Below are 20,480 nucleotides of genomic sequence, written 5' to 3'. Positions count from 1 at the left end.
AACAAAATTACTCCTAGTAAGGTAAGTGGGAGGACTTGTGGAGTTTTATGCCTGTAAGTCCACTTACGGGTGGCGTGTCTATAGGGCCCTGTAATGGCCAATAGATGTGTCAAAGCAGCCTGTTTTCATAGAATAAGATTTTTATTTCTATTTCAGTCATTCAAGTATACAGAGCAGATTACATAGGAATCAACAGTAACTGAAAGCTTACAGTTTTTGTGACCTTGTCCTCATGTACCTAAATCTTCTCTACTTATAGTAGATATTTAGGAAATCATCTCTGGTGATGACCAAAAAGGCAGCTTCAAGAAGCTCTATGAAGCAGTTCTAAATCAGGGGTTTTTAATCCAGGGTCCACAGACATTTCCCACAAGATATATCAATGAACAAATTCAGGAGTGTGTATGTGCATGAATTGGCTGGGAAGAAATTACATATTTATTTTCAGTAACCTCTAAATTAGTATTTTTATTCTATTATGAATATAGGTACAAACCACACTTGTATTAGCGGCATCTATGACTAACCAATAAAAATCACAATATAGTAGGGTACCTCAGTGGCTCAGTCGATTAAGCATCTGCCTTCAGCTCAGATCATGATCTTAGGGTCCTGGGATCAAGCCCCACATCAAGCCCCACATCAAGCTCAGCAGGGAATCTGCTTCTCCCTCTTCCTCTGCATCCCCCACCCCCTGTGCATGCTCTCTCAAATAAGTAAATAAGATCTTTTAAAAAAAAGGAATCACAATATAGTTCTCGCAGATATCTCACACTCACTGCTACTTAAAACTGAAGTAACTGTTAGACTTTATTATTTAATATGTTAATAAAAATACACATTTATTTTTTGAACATTTTGAGTACTTTACTTCAATATTCCTTCAAAAACTACTGTATTTCACTTAGAAACACTATTTTATGAATTGTGTAACATATATGTAATATACATATTACATATATAATTGTGTAACATATATGTGTGTGTATACGTATCTTTTTTTTTTTTTTAAGTAGGCTCTACACCCAGTGTGGAGTCCAATTCAGGACTTGAACTCATGACTCTAAGATTAAGACCTGAGCTGAGATCAAGAGTCAGAAGATTAACAGACTGAACCACCCAGGCATCCCTGGTTTGTATAATATTTGACAACATTGTTTCAATGTAATTTCCTGGGTGTGACAATTTTAGTGAGGTTTATGCAAAAGAATACATTTGTGTAGCACATATATGCTACAAAACGTTCAGAAGTGAAGTATCATAATATCTGTAATTACATCCCATATGTTTTGGGGAAAAGATATGCATACTTACACATACATATATAAGGAAAGAAAGAAAGAAATAGAAAATATGGGGCACCTGGATGGCTCAGTCAGTTGGGTGTCTGCCTTTGGTTCAGATCATGACCCCAAAGTCCCAGGATCAAGTGCCACCTCAAGCTCCTTGCTCAGCAGGGAGTCTGCTTCTCCCTCTGCCCTTCACCCTGTTTGTGGTCTCTCTTGCTCACTTTCTCTCTCTCAAATAAAATATTTTTTAAAAACCAAAAATTTGTCTTAAAAAAAAAAAGAGAACAGAAAATATGGAAAGCTATTAACAACTAGTGAATCTAGGTGAGGGATAAATCAGTGGTCACTGTACCACTATGACAAATTTCTGAGAGCTTAAAAAGTTGAAGGGATTAAAATACTACTACTCTGAGGATTCAACAGATTTCCAAAGAGATCCAAGACACAAAAAGGATTTTTTTTCACGATTTTATTTATTTGACAGAGATCACGAGTAGACAGAGAGAGGCAGGCAGAGAGGTGGGGGTGGAATTAGGCTCCCTATTGAGCTCCCCATTGATGCGGGGCTTGATCCCAGGACCCTGAGATCATGACCTGAGCCGAAAGCAGAGGCTTAACCCACTGAGCCACCCAGGTGCCCCACAAAAAGGGTTTTAAAGAAATCTTGCTTTAAACTCCTTACCTTTCAGTCTTATATAATACCTTCCTTTCAAAGACACATAGGATCATTTACTTTTTCACAATAACCCAGAATTCTTTATTTATGTTTTTCTTATTGCTTACAGTGTATCCAACCTTATCTGTTTTTTAATGCTGAACTCAATTCAAATTTACCACATCCATGGAGCCTTCCCTGATTCTATTCAGATGGAAGGCAAATGTTCTCCTTGCCCTAAAATCCTAAAGCACACCGTTTCTCATAGTACATATGGTAATTATCACAGAATTATCCTGTAGAATGTCTTCGTAATATCAGAATTCCCAAAATATCAAGTAACATAGCAAGTTATCCATGAATGTTTATCAAAGGACAGACAGATGGATGAACACATAGATAAAATGATTGTCACACAAGATCTATGTCAATCCGCCTAATGCGCTCACTGTTACTCAATATACGTACTTAAAAACACAAGAGTTAATTTTCAGATAACCTCAAGGCCATCTTAGGACTCACATGACAGAGAGTGGCAGAAATGGCAGAATTAAAACTCCAGTGACACTTCCAAAAAGAGGAATAATGTCCACACCAGTTTCAACTTGGGTCACAGATAACACTCAAAAAGAATTTGACTTCCAGTACCTGTTCTTGGTAATGAAATTCATTATCCTCAATTTTCTGAATCTCTTCAAAAATTCTGTGAAAGAAGAAAATTTTAAGTAGAAGATATATTTAAGTTTATTGGAATCTTCATCAAGGAAAGAGAAAAAAACAGACTAGCCACATAAATGTAAACCTTAATGTTTCAAGTTTCCCATGTAGTATTCGCATGTAAAAGAATCAGAATATGGAGCCAGTGAAGGAACTTAAACAGGAAATGCCTGAAAAACCATCATGGTAGGACTAAAACATGTTTATTTGGCAGACTGAAGGCTAAAACATACTAGGACTGATTTCTAGCCTAATTCTACTATGTACATATTACCTTTTTTCTGGGCCTAGCTTCTGCAGCATTTTCAAATACTGGAAGACAGTATGAGCAACCTGAAAACAAAACATCTGATTATGTTTTTGCATAAAGTAATATCTATATTTCTTAAATTCCATTTTAATTATTTACCTCATAGAAATGTTCATAACCCTCATCAGTCAACGTAATGGAAATGCTGAACACTGAGTAAGTAGAATTTTGCTCAAATCCTGTCTCACCATTTCCACCAAAAAGTGCAAGAGCCCAGCACCTATTGTTAGGAAAAAATGAATCCACTCAATTATCTTGGGATTGACAGTCTACAAATACTTCAAATTAACAAAATAGGTAGGCTTTCTATGTAAAATTTGGGAAACTCAGAGGAAAACATGCTTTCCAAAAGTAAGTTTAAAAGTATAAATTTTTGAAGTACAAGGCCTCCCAAGCAACTGTACTACATGCAAGAATCACCAGGAAATAACAGCCATATTTATGGAAGCACTGATACATATTACAACATAGTAATAACATTAATAGTTTTATGAAGAGACAATAGTTTCTGTTGAAGAGAACAGCACCAAATATTAAAATTATGGTTCTGCGAGGCATTTCATTCATCCCATTTGAACCTGTCTCCGAGAAGAAGCTTAAAATACTTCAGATATATCCCTACTTGGGATATCGAATGAGCTCTTTGAAACTATCAGCTAACCTCTATAGGCTGTCTAAGAAAGAAGCAATGAGACTCTATCTTTTCCTGACTAGAATAATCCTGCAAACCTAAAACAAGGGAAGAAACCAGAATGAAGAATGTGAAATTCTAATAAAGTTCGGTAAGGGAGAAAAACTGTGTACACCTTAAAGCATATTGCATTTATTATGTAAGATATACATGTAACGAATACCATTAGTTTATTCTTTTGTAATAACTTTAGACTTTTAGCTTTCTTTGAATGTTCTAGTCATACCACTCCTTTAAAGTACTTATTTAAGTTTCTCATCTTCCTTTCCATTCTTGAATTAGTGTACAGAAAAATCAAACAAGGAAGTACTTTAATTATTGGTCCTGATTTAAAGCTATCTTTCTATGATTTGACTAGGCAACTTAACCAAGTGCTTAAATGCATTAGGAAACATTCTACTAACACAGTTGCATATAATGTTCACAGTCCCACTATTTTTATGATTTCTCTGCCCAGTGTAGTTTTCATTAAAGTCCACCTTCCGGGTTGGGAAAGGCTGGAGATCCACAGCATTTAAATAATTGACTTCTTTACCATTCAAATCTAAATTCTTGATTAGAGCTAAGCTTTTATGTATCTCTGGAATTCATTTATTTATGATTTTTTAAATTTTGTGTCTAACTAACTTCCAATAAGGGCTAAAAGGTAGCTTCTGAGGAAATGCACAAATATAATAGTGCTATTAAAATAATTTAGGTATTAAAGTGACTATAATTAAGCATTAGATGTGATTCTAGGCTTTCTAGCAGATAAAACAAGAAGAATAGGTTATAGAATGCTTATTGTCTATTATATTTCAGAGATTGCTACACTGAAAATACTTATTAATTAAATACTTGCTTTTTTCTAAGGTAAGAAAGAATGCTGCCTTTGCCTTCATGCCCAACCAGCCAAGAAATATAATGAAGTGGCTTCACCCTTTAAAAAAAAATGTTAAGGTCAAAAATAAAAATAATTAAGGTATAAGCACACAAGGAATTCTTACTTCAAATATTATGATATTTAAGAATATGATTATAAACTTTTCACATAAATTCCACCACACATGAAATTATTATTAACTTGATAATAGCACAGTAAATACAGAAAACATGGTAAAATTTAACTTCTTTATCTGAAATCACTGAATGAGTATGATCATTTCAAAACTAAGACTACAACTTTTTCTCTTGAATGCCAAACTTTTTTTTATGGTAAAATATTTCATTTTTGTTTCACTCCAAATGGAAATAATATAGATTATCATTTTAGAACCTAATACAGAAAATGAATCCCTCAGTGTCAGGAAAAACTTTCAGTATTGCATCAAGCTCTGTAGTAAAATGAAATGTATTGCTTTATGGGTCAGAAAATCTAGCTTATAGTTTTAGTTATTCCTTTAAATAAATCCATGATCTTGAACGAGACATAACCTCATTATATTTTTCTTTTTCTCTTCACTTGCCCAGCTACTTACTCATTGAGTTTTCATGACAATGTAATGTAACAGGTGTAAAAATGTTAGTCTGAGTAATTATATATATATATTATTTAAATTGTCTTTTCCCACTGGCTTCTACTATAATTTCAGAAATGTACTGCTACAAAATAAAACTATATAGAAAAATAAAGTTAAGAAATCTAAGCATTCTTAAATTTTAAAATTAGTTTATGGAGTTCAATAAACTCTTAAAAGTTAACTTATAATATTAGGATCTTGACTACATTAAGCAATCTTCAAACCCCACACAAAATTGTTTCAAAATATGAACTTGAATTATATCTATCCTAAGACTGATATAGGGGAAATAAATTAAAGAATGAATGCTGTAGACTACACAACATCTGCATCTGAACAAAACTCATGGTTTTGAATTTGGTTACTCTGTAGGTATAAACAAGGGTAGGGAGGGAAAAAATAAAACAAGATGGGATCCAGCGGGAGACAAACCATAAGAGACTCTTAATCTCACAAAACAAACTGAAGGGTTGCTGGGGGGGTGGGAGGTTAGGGATAGGGTGGCTGGGGGATGGACATCAGGGAGGGTATGTGCTATGGTGAGTGCTGTGAAATGTGCAAGCCTGATGATTCAAAGACCTGTACCCCTGGGGCAAATAATACATTATATGTTAATTTAAAAAAATAAAATAAAAATAAGCCATTTCATCCTTAAAAAAAAAAAGAGTTCATGTTCTAAAATTTAAATGTCAGTGTTCAGATGTCAACTCTGCCAATTACATGTTGTATGACTTTGAGCATCTGTAAAATTAAAAGATAACTAATTTTAAAAAAGGGGGGGACTTCTTTGTGGGGAACAAAAAAAAAGGCTTCCCCAAAAGGCTAATTCACAGAATTAGAGATTCAAGATGAATGATGAAGGGCATATTAAAACAAACAGATAGCCCATAAAAAATAATAACCGGATGGAAACATACAGAAATTTTAACATTCTTTGGAAAACATAATCGTGAATGACTTTTTCCTGCTTTTCAGTAATTTTCAAGATTTCTACAATAAACTACCTTAGTAATCAATCAGGATAAATCAGCCTTTGTTAATTAGAAAAATAAGCATTGCCCAAAAAAGGAAGAATAGTATATATAGTATAGTTTCATCTCCATAAAAAAAAAAGGTTTTATATTCACTGCTTCAATGTCTGAAGGATATATAAGAAAGTATTAATGTTGGGTCTATTTTTCAGAAACAAAAATTGGAAACACAGCTTTATTTTAGTTAATACTCTTTTGCCCTATTTTAATATTTTACAAGAATGTATTATTTTTATAGTAAAAAGTTAAATACAATGAGCTTTTAAACATGCATATAATAATTTTAACACTTCTGAAGACACTCTACCATAACTACAGAATCAATGTATATTGCTTTTTCCTGTGTTATCCTTGCACCAAAAGCAAGTAGGTAATACACGTTCTCTGCTTTCCTAAGGGAAGCATACCATTCTTGTTAACTTGATAGGATGATTGATTATTCTATCATATATGTGAAAAAAAAGTTTTTACTGAGCTTAAGCAATATTACTTTCCTTTTGCTTCTGTGTTTATCCTCATGGGTTTGTTCTGTTGGTAATGGTTTTTTAAAAAAATAAGGTAAATTTTTATCAGTTCATTAGCATTTGTTTTAATCAGAAAAGTATTTGAAGGCATTGACTGATCCTTATCTTTAAAGAACTTCTTGCCCTTGCTATTCTGCTCACATAAGATAACTATATAAATAAGCTGGGAAAATGTTTTCCTAATATATAAGTCTTCCCTAACTCATTACTACCTCAAAGATGTAGGTCCTTCAGATTTAGGTTGTAGTCATATTCCAGGCTCAAAATTACTTTACTTTTTGACAAGCTCAAACTAAGTGGTCACCTCTAACAAATCAACCATAAGCTAAAATATTTTTGTACTCAAAGTACTAAAGAATATAGTTACAGAAGTTAGCATTCACACAAAGATACTTATTTTCAAAGACTCAGGAAAGGCAACTAGCTAGAAGACATTAAAATATACAGCCAGGTTCAAAAACTCCAGTAGTGAGGTCCTAGTTTATCACATAACAGAACACTCAAATTGAAACTGTTTAATATGTTTCCAAAATATCACTCTCATTCAGTTTCCAATGCAGTAAATTTGCCCTGAACTCTTACCTGTAATGTTGCTGTTGAGGGGGAAGTGCCCATGTGATGGTCAGAGCATGAATTTTTCTGATTGGAACAACTAAACAAAAATATTTTTCAGAAAAACAGATATAAGTGTTTCTTCATTAATTTTTCTTATGCTACACGAATTTTTTAAATATATTTCATCCTCCAGTAAACAGGGGAAGGTTAAATACAATGCAATTATTATTTCAAGTTGCCAATTTTCCAATTTGAATAATGTAATTTTTATAAATTTCTTTTCAGTTTGGTTTCACAGGTAGAGAAAACGGATAAAAGAACGATGAAAATATGAAATACTCCTAAGAAGGATCCCTTCTTGCAAGAAAGGATACAGGACTAGGAGTTGGGAGACCCATGGTTGAAATCTAGCCCTACCTCTACCTTGCTATATGTGTTTATGTAACCTTGAGGAAAATCATTCTCATTTAAATCTTTTTGTATCTGTTTTCTTATCATATGGAAAGGGGGATAGGGTAAAGTAGCTCCATGATTCTTCCCAGTGCTATTACTCTATGATTCTATGAAGAGAAAATACAAAGCCAGAAAGAATACAACAGAAATAAGCTGTCTCTGGGAAGGGTCAGCTTAGATAGAATGGAGTGGGCAGCAGATAAAGGGTATGACAAAACAGTCATTGATCAAAGAAAGGAAGAGGAGAGAGACCGGCAATGGGGTAAACAAAGAAGAGGAGGGAAAACCTAGGCAATCAGGAAAAAGGAGGGGGTGATCTGCCATCATAGAAAGAGCAAAGAAAGGAAAAAGTTGAATTAGGAATATTTCTGCAATATTCACTATGGGCAAATTGTTATGCAAATTATAGTATAACCATGTTATACCATGTGGTGGCTCATTGGGAAATTCCTACAAATATAATATTAAATGAAAAAAGTAAGAGATAGAAGTGTATATACTTTATCATCTCAACTATGTTAAAATATACCTCAAATATAACTCAAAAGAAATTTGCCAAAATGACTTCTCTAGATGATAAGACTTAAGGGTGATTTTCCAATTTCTTTACACTTTATTTTTATTTTTCTTCATTTAAAAAAGAATTGTTTTTTAATTGAGATAAAAGGGAATAATTTCCAAAATCTCATCCCTCCTCTATTTTTCTCTTTTTGAAGGTAATAAAGAGCAGAGCATAGATAAAATGAACTTGGAAAGAAACGTCAATCAAAGAAAAAAAGGGAATAAGGGGAAAACAAGGAGAAAGCATAAAACAGACTCGAGTAGCAGCAAGGCAGCAGACCAGTCTGTTACTGGTAACAGACTGGTAACAGACTGGTCTGCTGCCCATCACTAACTGGATCGCCTCTGTCCTTCTACTCTCTTTCCAACCCAGCTGTACTTTCTGTTGTGTTGTCATTTTCAAAGAAAATTGGCAGCCTCAAGTAAGTTTTAGAGAATGCGCTACAGTTATTTCAAACAGTTTTAAACCTTTGGTTCACGAACCTCTATAAAGTTTGTTAAATGCTGGTGTGTCAAATGGATCCGTTAAATGGCCAAAGTTTGGTTTGGGTAACCCACTGAAAATAAAACAAATATATTAAAATTTAATTGGCAAAAGCCTTTATAAGCAGTATCTTCAGGGATGCCTAACTGATAGGTATTTATAATCTTTTCTACATACTCCTGGCTGAAAAGCATTCTAGGCATAAGCAAATAGATGGCAACAATGCCACAAAATCCTGAGCTTAACCTAGTCTTCATCTCAGTCCCAGTAACTCAAATATCTCCAAAACTCATGGGAGACAGAAAACAATGAAGTGAAGGGGCCTCCCCTCCCTATATTTACTGCCTCTATCAGCCCCATTCAACTTAAATTCTCCTCCCATATAAAGCCATTTCAGAAAGAAAACATACTAGAGGTATTTTTAATTCAATAAGTATAAATAGAATGATTATTAGGTATCAAGCAGTGTATTAGGCACTTTGGTATTTAAAGACATGGACTCTCTTTCTAGAGGCTTCTGATCTGGTTGAAGATATTGTTAACCGTCTCTTCTAAAACATGTCAATATGAATTATTATTAAATACCTAGAAGACTTTTTAACCTGTCCAATTAAGGAACCAAAGTTGTTAGTGATTACTATTTAAGAGAACTTCTAAAAATTGCCTACCAGGGATTGACAGGACCTAATGAATTCCTCTAGTCAATATACCTCTGATTTTTTGCTAAAGGTTCACAGTAAAACACATTTCAATCTGCCATTCAACATTTCCATAGCTCATACTCATTTCTTATCCAAACAAACAAAACAACCTCACAACTTTGGCATGGCTTTCATTATATTTCCATACCTAAAAAGTACTGCTAAATTATCAATGAAAATTTACATAAAGCCAAGTTAATAATAACCAATCAGTTGTTACTACGAATATTCTAACATTTCCATAGCCAATTTTTCTTTCATAAATTTAAAATAAATTATGTCCTAGAATGAGGAACTGGAAAAAAAATCTAACTTACTCACCTGATGCAAGAAAAAAAACCTGATTTCATTTATTGCATTAAAATACAAACCACTAGGAGTAGGAAGAAGGACTTAATTGCTTCAGAATTAATTTTCTGATATTCTTTATAACAAAAATGTTGCAACAAAGTGTATTTTAAATATCTGTATCATTTTGATGAATTTGAGGTAAACAAAAAGTAGTAGCTTTTCGAACTGGAACCATATATGAAATTTCTAAAAAAAAGATAATTTGGATTGGGGTGCCTGGGTGGCTCAGTGAGTTAAAACCTCTGCCTTCGGCTCAGGTCATAATCCCAGGGTCCAGGGATCGAGCCCCACGTTGGGCTCTCTGCTCAGCGGGGAGCCTGCTTCCCCCTCTCTCTCTGCCTGCCTCTCTGCCTACCTGTGATCTCTGTCAAATAAATAAATAAAATCTTTAAAAAAAAAAGATAATTTGGATCAACTACATGAAATAGACTTTTTAGTTAATATGGAAAGTCAATCATCACCTACAAGATTATTTCTTTCATGGAGGAGAGTACTGCAAGTCCCAAACAACTACATTAAGAAGCAAACTTTCAGAACACAATTTGTTCTGAGGGATATGAGTATATATATACTCCGCCTCACAATAATAAGACTTGCTTTTATATCAGTTTCAAACACTCTACACAGTAACAGAAAAACTCTAAATGTAAAAGGAGCCATAAAATCTTCAGAATTACTGCTTACTGCAAGTTTACAAGCTTATAAATTTTGAACTATAGAAATTATAGAAACTTGGATTCTCATCTTAGTTTTCCCACTCAAAGTCTCTGTGATCTTGCTAAAACCATTTTAGGTCTTAATTTAATCACCTTAAAAAAAAATAATACTCCTTCCCCCACCAAAAAAAAAAAAAAAAAAAAGAACCTCTGGGACTCACACAAGAAGATGCCTCTTTAACTCTAAAAGTATACGGTTTATGAAAATGAGTGTCTTACTTGTTTGGTATCTGAGAGAAGATTTCAGTCACCCACTTTTCCAAAGTATCCAGTGTTTCTTGTGGGGAGAGCAGGAAGGAGACAGGAAAATGCAATATTGTTATTTAAGGTAGAAATGCAACTGGATATCTCACCTATCTTTAGGTATAAAACAAAGGGATATTTTGATTTGGGCTATATTTGCCACTTCTTAACCAGTAATGAGTAACAACAACAACAACAAAATAACAACAAATAAGAAAACCTAATTTTATTAGACTCCTGTATTTCTAGTTGATAAAGTTAGAAAAAAGTACACAAGTAAAAAAAAAAAAAAAAAAGAAAGAAAGAAAGTTTTTGTTTCTCATTAGGCAGTGTAGAGGGCCAAGAGATAAGAATATACTAACCATCCTCCTACTCGATTCCAAACTTACTTCCTCACGGAAGGTTTCTCCCAATTAACCCACACCATATTGATTTTTCTTTCTCAGGATCTCATTAGTACTTTTACACTCCATTTATTTTACATTAATTTATACTTGCTGAGGTTTCAATCTATAAGTCTTCCTCTTAGGTTTCATATGATTTCTATCTTCTTTTGATTCTGATATTTCATACAAAATTCTTTTGAAATTTCTAAAAAAGCAGATCTAAGTGGGAAAAGAAACCTTTTACCTTTACTTCACTGACTCATTACTATCAGTGAATAGTATTTGTTAGTTCCACCAGACACAAGTCCCACTAATTTTCAAAAGGTGCCCAGTAAAAAAACCAAGATACAAATTAAACTAATCAAGCTCTGAATTTACTCTATACCACTTATATAGATATTTAACTCTTATTTTATGCACTTATAAACATTTTTTATAAATCATATAATATACATATAAAATTTTTTTTTTAACCCAACATGGGGCTTGAACTCACTACCCTGAGATCAAGGTCTGAGCTGAAATAAAAATTCTGACGCTTAACCGACTGAGCCACCCAGGCATCCGTATTTAACTCTTAAATGGTATAATAAATGCTAAAGGTTAAAAACAATTGAATTTGAATTGTACAAGGTTTTCTTATCAAATATCTAGGACTTATTTTAGAAATTTGCAACAAGCACTAATACACTCTTATATTTGGGGGCGCCTGGGTGGCTCAGTAGGTTAAAGCCTCTGCCTTCAGCTCAGGTCATGATCCTAGGGTCCTGGGATTGAGCCCCGCATTTGGCTCTCTGCTCAGCAGGGAGCCTGCTTCCCCCTCTCTCTCTGCCTGCCTCTCTGCCTACTTGTGATCTCTGTCTGCCAAATAAATAAACAAAATCTTAAAAAAAAATACACTCATATTTGTCATCACGAGAGAATGCAAAAGAAATAATACAGTTGAAGAAAAATGCATATTTGTGACAGATTTGGAAACAGTAGTTAAAAATTGAAATTACATACTGAATATGGAACTGCCTATTTTAACAAATGCTATAAAAGGAATCTAGGTGCACATCTGCAGTCTGAACAAAAGAATCTACCATTCTATATCCAAAGCTTTAAATTCAAGTCAACTTAGTGGACTAATTTTGATCCTAAATGCAAAAATGTTTTCTACTTAAGAGCCAAGACAGCTTTAATTTAAATTTTGACATGAGAGAACAAAATTTTATAAAAACAAAGAGTCATATCAGGTGAGAAGTTTACTTTTTTAAAAAATAAATGTGCAAACTGGAATTCTGCACATTTGTCAAAAAGGAATATTTTGAGAACTGAACTAAAGAGACTGAAATATAAGGAAAACAAAAGAAAGCTACCATTTATTTAATGAGAAAAAGTTAACACAAGTTACTGAAGATAATGATAAAAGAAGGAAAAGAAAAGAAATACTGACCAGTTCTTTACATTTAAGATACTTTTGCTATCATTACTATGATGGATTTCAATTAATCATGCCACTGGACCCTATGTAAAGATGAAAAGACAGACACCTTGCCCTGTCAGAGTTTATGATCAATACAGATTAAATGCAAAACCAAAAATAACAGAGGCAGCATCTGAATGTGCCTTAAAAGACCAATTCATGACCTATTAGTACATTAGTATACTCACAAACTCACAGACTAGCCTAGAAATACGACCTATGTCTCTAAAATAAAAAAAAAAAAAAAAACAGCTGCCTGAGAATCAGATGGTTTTGTGCTTCCTCAAAGCTATTCCACTTGCTATGTGACTTTTCCAAATCCTGATTTCCTTTAAGTCATACTAGAATCAAGCACTAAAGTAATTAATAGTACACTGCAAAACTGATCAAGGCAAACAAAGCCTAAGAAAGCACTACTTCAAAGTAATTCTAAGGGTCATAACATAATACACTACCTTTGGATTGAACCACTAAAGTCATGTAATGAGCAGAATAGTAACGCATCCAGAATTCTCTCAGTCTAGCATGCGTATCAATATTATTCCTTTTTGGTTCATGTTTGAGTGTCTCAGCATTTCCTGTAAAAAAGGATGAAAAAGATCACAAAAATGATAGTTTTATTTTGAACTATACTGAAATTAAAAAAAAATTTTTAAAGTTTACTTTGTCAAAAGTCTCTACACCAAAAATGCATACTCTGTTAATAATGTATAAGTAATGAAATAACCTAGGTGACTCAAGAATATAGAACTAGTGTATGATAATAACAATAATATCAATATAGGACAAAAATTCACAAAAACAATTGTGATGTATATTTTAACACATAAGGAATTAATATCCATTTGGCAATACCTTAACAACAATTGCCATAGACTTCCTCTCTTAATAAGTAGTCTAGTATTTAATTCAGGTTTTATCTCTGAATTATTTTATTTATATTCTATATAATCCTTAAAAATAAACCATATAAACCAAGGTTGTCATATAAAATGTATATAACTGTACAAAACATCCTTTGAATGAAGTTCTATTTATTTCCCATTTTTAAAATTTAAATTCAATTAATTAACATATAATGTATTATTGGTTTCAGAGGTAGAGGTCAGTGATTCAGTCTTATATAATACCCAGTGCTCATTACATCACATGCCCTCTTTAATGTCCATCACCCAGTGACACCATCTCTCCACTTCCCTCCCCTCTAGCAACTCTCAGTTTATTCCCTATGATTAAGAGTCTCTTTTGGTTTATCCCTCTCTCTGATTTCATCTTGCTTTATTTTCTCCTCTCTTACCCTATGATCCTCTGTTTTGTTTCTTAAATTCCACATATCAGTGAGATCATATGATATTGTGTTTCTCTGATTGACTCATTTTGCTTAGCATAACAGCCTAACATAACAGTTAGCATAACTAATGTTATGTTAGCATAACAGTTCCATCCATGTAACTGAAAATGTCAAGATTTCATTTTTTTTGATGGCTGAGTACTATTTAGATCAACTCATCCCAGATTCTACACTATGGTCAAGAGGGTTAACATTAGGTTATAACTGAATTCTAACACTAAGAAAAAGCCATTATGAAAAACAGACACCATTTAAACAGCTTACTGATTAAACAAAATTTGGTCACCACTCAAAAACTATTAGAGAAATCATTGCGGAATCTCTGTTGATAAATGGAAATGTCAGGCTGGGGTAGAGCACAGACTTTATAATTATATAAACAGAGGTTCAAATATCACATCCACCACTGTGTGATTTAAGCAAATTAAATAACTTCCCTGAGCCTGTTTCTTTATCTTTAAATGGAGATAATGGTACACAGCTCATAACATTGTTATGATGGTCAAATGAGGTAATTCATGTAGAATTAGCAGAGTATCTGATACTCAAAAAGCATTCACAAAATGTTAGGTGCTATTCTTGATATATCCAATGTTAGAGAACCAAATATATGCTTGTAAAGCTGCTGACTTATCCTAAAAGGTAAAAGGTACCTAGCTAGTCTGCTTTCGTAATCTTCCATTCTTTATCAACTTTTAATATTTTCAATCTTCCTCAATTAGAAAACACGAAATAAGATTAAGTATTTAGCATCTTACCCCAAAAAAATTTCCCCATAGGATGTCCAGGTCTCGCAAGGCTTCCAAACAACATTTCCTTTCTGTTTGCATCAGAAGGTCTTGCAAGTTGATATTCTGTCAGATTTAAAGAAACACTTTTAATAAAATGAAATTCAGTATTTGCTTTATTAATGGAAATTCAAGAACTGAACTGCACAGAACTGAAAGTAAGGAAGTGACAAAAATTAATTTTATGAATTTCATGTTATAAGAACGAAATGGGGAACTCACTGACGTAGGCCAGGTTCTATGACTTAAAATATTCTGTAACTGTAGGCAGTCAATGCAACTTCTTTCTAGGGGTTTTCCCTTATTTTCAAACGAAACAAAATAGTTAACGACCTGAAGGTTTCAATTCTAGGATGCTGTGTCCCAGATTTTACTGATAAAGTGCTAATAAGATGTTAAATCAAACTCCTTATTACCTGAGAACTTTGTTGTATATGTTGTTGAAATTTTCTCCAAAACCAGCGATGTCAGTAAGAAAGTATTAATGGTTAAGAACAATCACTTTGAAGTCAGAAGTATCTTCACTAGAATCCAACTTCTGCCATATACTAAGCTGTACAACCTTGAGGATATTCTCTAACTTCCCTGATTCTATTTCTGCATCTATAAAATGGAGTTATTTATACTTATTTCATAGGATTTTTATAAGGATTAAAAAAGATAAGATATATTCCTTCAACAATTATTTACTGAACAACTACTATGAGGCAGGTACTACTGAACCAGTTGCTAGAGGCAGAAATGTGAAAAAAAAAAAAAGGGTGGGGGGAACCCAAGCCCTGCCCTCAAGGAGTTTACATTCTAGTAGGGGAGATAAACAATGAATAAACCAACAAATAGTGGTGGGTGCTATAAGAAAAATAAATCCGTGTAAGAGAATAGAGAGTGACAACAGGGTGGTTATAAAAGGCCTGAGGAAGTGACAAGCGAGTAAAATCCAAATAAAGTGAGGATGATATCATAAGAAGTTTTGGGGAAGTTTTCTAGGTATGGAAATTATAAACTCAAAGGCTTTAAGATAAGAAATACCTCACCGAATTCAAAGGCAGCAAAGAGGCCAGTGGAGCTGTTTAATAATCATAGGAGCTTAGAGTCAATAGAAACTGCAGTTTGCTATGGTTAAGTGATACAACATAGAGGGTATTATGAAAATACAAAAGGGCTGTCACCTAACCTAATTTTGTCTTATGTGTGTGTGAATTTAGTGGGCGGGGGGGGGGGGTTAGAAATAGAGGCTTTCTGGGGAATGACTCAGGCTGAGCACTAAGGAGCAAACTGGAATTTTCTAGGGAATAGGAACAGAAGGAGAAATGGGAGTGTGTAAAACACTCTAAGGAGAAAATCTTAAAGGAAAAGGAGATTATGGTACCTTTGAAAAACAGATACAGTTTTTTTGGTTGAGCAATGTTCAGAATCAAAGCAGAAGCAAAGCTGAAGATAAGGAAAAAAACAACTTTTGAAAAAAATAGAGAAAATGGCTGATTCTGAACTCTGAGTTAAGTACTAACCTTTCTAAGCCTATGGGGATAAGGATGTCAAATATGGATAATGGAGAATAACAATCACAATAATGCATACAATATATTCTCAATAAATGTCAGCCCTTTATAATACAAAGATAAAATGGTCTAGTGATAAAGAATCATATATGTGTTAAATACCTAGTTCAATGCAAGAAATAATCATAAAATATAAAGCACTTATCTTACCACTATCAACAGCTTCAACCTCACGGTCAATTGCATCTCTTATCATTAGTGGATGAATGAAGAACTGAGCCCATCTGAAAAACAAAAAACAAACCCTGGCATTTCTGTTTCTGCTCAGAGAAATCTTTTAATCAGTCAACATCTATTTTTTTACTAAGAAGTCTACTAAATTGATGGCGCCTGGGTAGCTCTGCTAGTTAAGCCTCCAACTCTTGATTTCAGCTCAGGTCATGATCTCAGGGTTGTGAGGTGAAGCCCCACATCAGGCTCAACAACTCAGTGTGAAGTCTAAGATTCTCTCTCCCTCTCCCTCTGTCCTCCCCTGGCTTGTGCGCACATGCGTTCTCTCTCAATAAATAAATAGTCTTTTAAAAAACAAAAGAAGTTTATTAGGTTAGAAAATTAGTTCATAATCATGTAAAATCTAAATAATACTCTGCATTTCCATAAAGTCTACAAACTACCTTTTTTTCATGGTAACACTCATACAGAAAAGTACATAAAACATGAACACAGACTAACACATAACTATAATGTAAACACCTGAGTGACTAGCACATAAGTCAAAAAACAGACCAGTGTCATAATTCTAAAAGCACCTAGCATCTACCTTATCCTCAGCATAAATATCTTGAATTTCATGATAATCACTTCTTTGCTTTTCTTTATAGTTTTATCACTCATATATACATTACTAGACCAGTGTTTCTTGCCTTTCTTTTTCCCCATTATCAACCTTAGGTAGCCTTTTCAGATTTCCCCCAATCACTCTCCTTGAACTTTTAATATCAGATATACTGTTTATCTGTATATGTATCTGTGATTTTTTAAATACACATATAAGATATATAAAGCCTCCCCTTTTATTCAATGCAGGGTTAGAAATGATTAAATTAAATGATTAAATTAAATTTTAAAGGCTATCAATATTTCACTTGGCTTTATAACTGTTATTTGTTTTTTAATGTAATTTATTTACATAAATTGTGATGCATCAAATTACATATATACCCATTTATGTAAGAATAGCAATGTAAAAAAATTTTTAAATTAACATCCACTTTTCCAGCAAATAAAACTGAAAAAGTTAATTTTCCACAATTCTTAGTAAACTTTTCCCTTTTGCTTGATTCAAAAAAGAAACTTTTAATTAGCTACTAGATACTAAGATAATTGACATTTTCTTCTTTTCAGTACTGGTATAACTAATGGGTTGATAACTTCTGTTCAATTAAATAATAAAACAGCATGTTTCTATTTAATTCTTAACGCCAAAGTCATACACAAAAGCACAGAGTACCAAACAAACATTCACAAAGCAGCAAATGGAACCAACTGGCATGTGTAGACCACCTCTACTGATGACTTCAAGATCAAGCAATAATTTGAAAGTCCTCCAATCACCTATCCAACACAATTTTGTAGTACTGACATTGCATATGCTTTATATATCTTTTATGAATTCATATCACTATAAATGGTGCTCATGTGATACTCAAGAAAACTCAAAACAGAAATTAGATACTAAGTAAAGGTTGTATCAGGTAGCGTTAAGCTTTGGAGGGTGACAAACCATTATAATTCTGACCATTTTTTCACCTCCAAAGAACAATTTTTTGCCACCAACAGGAACAAGATCATCCCTGCTAAGAATACATGTTCTAGACAAAATCTAGTTTTGTTTCTGACTTTATGTAAATGGAAATACACTGTATGTATTCTTTATATCTTACTTATTTAATATTCACCCATGATGGTACATGTGGCTGTGGTTCATTTATTTTCACTGCAGAATATTCCACTGCATTAATTTACTCATCTAAGGTACTGCAAATGAACATCTGGTCTAGTCTCAGGTTTGAACTATTACAATCAAAGCTGCCATAAATTCTTAGCAAAGTGTATCGGGGCACATTTGCACAAGTTTGTCTAGGTATAAATCCAGGAAAGAACTCCTACATAATAGTGTATGCATGCACATGTTCAATAGCACTAGATAAAACAAAATTTGTATCACCCTCACCTGGTATAGTCTGACTTTAGTATTTACTGCAACTTTTAAGAGTACATATGTTAAATCTCATACTGGCTTTAATTTACATTTTCTCGATTCCTAATGAGACTGAATACCATTTCATATATTTATTAATCATTTCAGGGGCACCCAGGTGCCTCAGTTGTTAAGCATCTGACTTTAGCTCGGGTCATGATCCCAGAGTCCTGGAATCGAGCGCTGCATCAGGCTCCCTGTTCAGTGGGAAACCTGCTTCTCCCTCTCCCACTCCCCCTGCTTCTGTCCCCTCTCTCACTGTGTCTCTGTCAAATAAATAAATAAAATCTTTAAAAAATATATCATTTGAATTTTTTCTTTTGTAGAATACCTGTTTAAGGCTTTTTTCCTATTAGGTTGTATTTTTTCTGATTCTAATAATATATATGCTTATTCACTTTATACATTTAATTATGTTATCTATAATTATACATATAATCTAATAATTAAAAATCAATGACACTTATTTTATTTATTTATTTTTATTTTATTTATTTGACAGAGATCACAAGTAGGCAGAGAGAGAGAGAGAGAGAGAGGAGGAAGCAGGCTCCCTGCTGAGCAGAGAGCCCGATGCGGGGCTCGATCCCAGGACTCCGGGATCATGACCCGAGCCGAAGGCAGAGGCTTTAACCCACTGAGCCACCCAAGCGCCCCAGTGACTGTTATTTTAAATATAAGTCCTTGGTTATATGTGTTGCAAATATATTATTCTACTTTAAACTTGCTTTTTTCCCCACACTCTTTATAGTAACTTTTTTTTAAGATTTTTTTTTCAAAGATTTTATTTACTTATTTGACACACAGAGAGAGAAATCACAAGTAGGCAGAGAGGCAGGCAGAGAGAGAGAGGGAAGCAGGCTCTCCACTGAGCAGAGAGCCTGATGCAGGACTCGATCCCAGGACCCTGAGATCATGACCTGAGCCAAAGGCAGAGGCTTATCCTACTGAGCCACCCAGGTGCCCTTTTTTAAAGATTTTTATTAGGACTTCTGGGTGGCTCAGTTGGTTAGGCATCTGCCTTCAGCTCAGGTCACGATACCAGGGTCCTGAGATGGGAGTCCCGCATTGGGCTCCTTGCTCAGGAGGGAGCCTGCTTCTCCCTCTGCCTGCCACTGTGCTCTCTCTCTGACAAATAAATAAAATCTTGGAAAAAAAAAAGTTTTATTTATTCATTTGAAAGACATAGAGAGAGAGAGTGCACAAGATGGGGGCAGGGGTGGAGGGGCTGAGGGAGAAGCAGACTCCCTGCTGAGCAGGGAGTCTAATATGGGGCTCCACCCCATGATCAGGGATCATGACCTGAGCTGAAGGCAGCTGCTTAACTGACTGAGCCACCTAGGCACCCCTATAGTATCTTTTGATTAACATAATGTAGTTATCACTTTTCCTTTACATTTTGTGCTTTTTATACCTTGTTTGGTAACTCTTAACAAGGCTAAAGTTACACTTATCTCTAAAACTTTTAATTGTACCTTTTACTTTTCGATCTATGATCTACCTGGAATTGACCATTTGTGTATGTTTTGAGGTAAGGAGTCAATTTTGTTTCTGGCTTTATAGAAGCCCAATTATATTGGAATCATTTCTTAAAAAGCTCTTTCATCACCACTCCACAGTGCCCCTATCAAAAATCAAGTGTCTACTTATGTGTTGGTCTATTTCCAGGATTTCTCTTCTGTCCCATTGGTCTCTTTGCTTAGCCCCCTGTTAATATCATGTCTTAATTACAAACCAAATCTAAGTATCTACCAGGTCACAAGTCCTGCTATCCTGTTATTTTTCCTTTGAAAAAACAATTGGACCTCTGCCTCTCCTTACAAATTTTAGACTTAACTTTTCTATTTAAAACTACATAAATTTTCTGGGGCACCCAGGTGGCTCAGTGGATTAAGCCTCTGCCTTCGGCTCAGGTCATGATCTCAGGGTCCTGGGATCGAGCCCCGCA

The 20,480-nt window shown here is 34.0% G+C and overlaps 1 protein-coding gene across 3 annotated transcripts in view; it reads right to left on the bottom strand.

The window, feature by feature from the left end:
• Positions 1–20,480, bottom strand: part of NRDC (nardilysin convertase) — a 108,674-nt gene that overhangs the window by 21,027 nt on the left and 67,167 nt on the right. For all 3 annotated transcript variants that reach the window (XM_080802605.1, XM_080802604.1, XM_080802603.1), the window contains 10 exons: positions 16,483–16,556; positions 14,744–14,839; positions 13,090–13,212; positions 10,757–10,814; positions 8,769–8,842; positions 7,299–7,368; positions 4,504–4,581; positions 3,071–3,191; positions 2,936–2,994; positions 2,593–2,647 (listed from right to left, as the gene is read on the bottom strand). In XM_080802605.1, the coding sequence (XP_080658731.1) occupies positions 2,593–2,647; positions 2,936–2,994; positions 3,071–3,191; positions 4,504–4,581; positions 7,299–7,368; positions 8,769–8,842; positions 10,757–10,814; positions 13,090–13,212; positions 14,744–14,839; positions 16,483–16,556 (808 nt within the window). The remainder of the gene's footprint in view (positions 1–2,592; positions 2,648–2,935; positions 2,995–3,070; positions 3,192–4,503; positions 4,582–7,298; positions 7,369–8,768; positions 8,843–10,756; positions 10,815–13,089; positions 13,213–14,743; positions 14,840–16,482; positions 16,557–20,480) is intronic.

Source organism: Martes martes, assembly GCF_963455335.1.
Source record: "Martes martes genome assembly, chromosome: 4".
In the NCBI taxonomy this organism is placed as follows: Eukaryota; Metazoa; Chordata; class Mammalia; order Carnivora; family Mustelidae; genus Martes; species Martes martes.
Note: the sequence above shows the minus strand (reverse complement) of the source record. Positions and strands in the feature narration are given on the sequence as shown.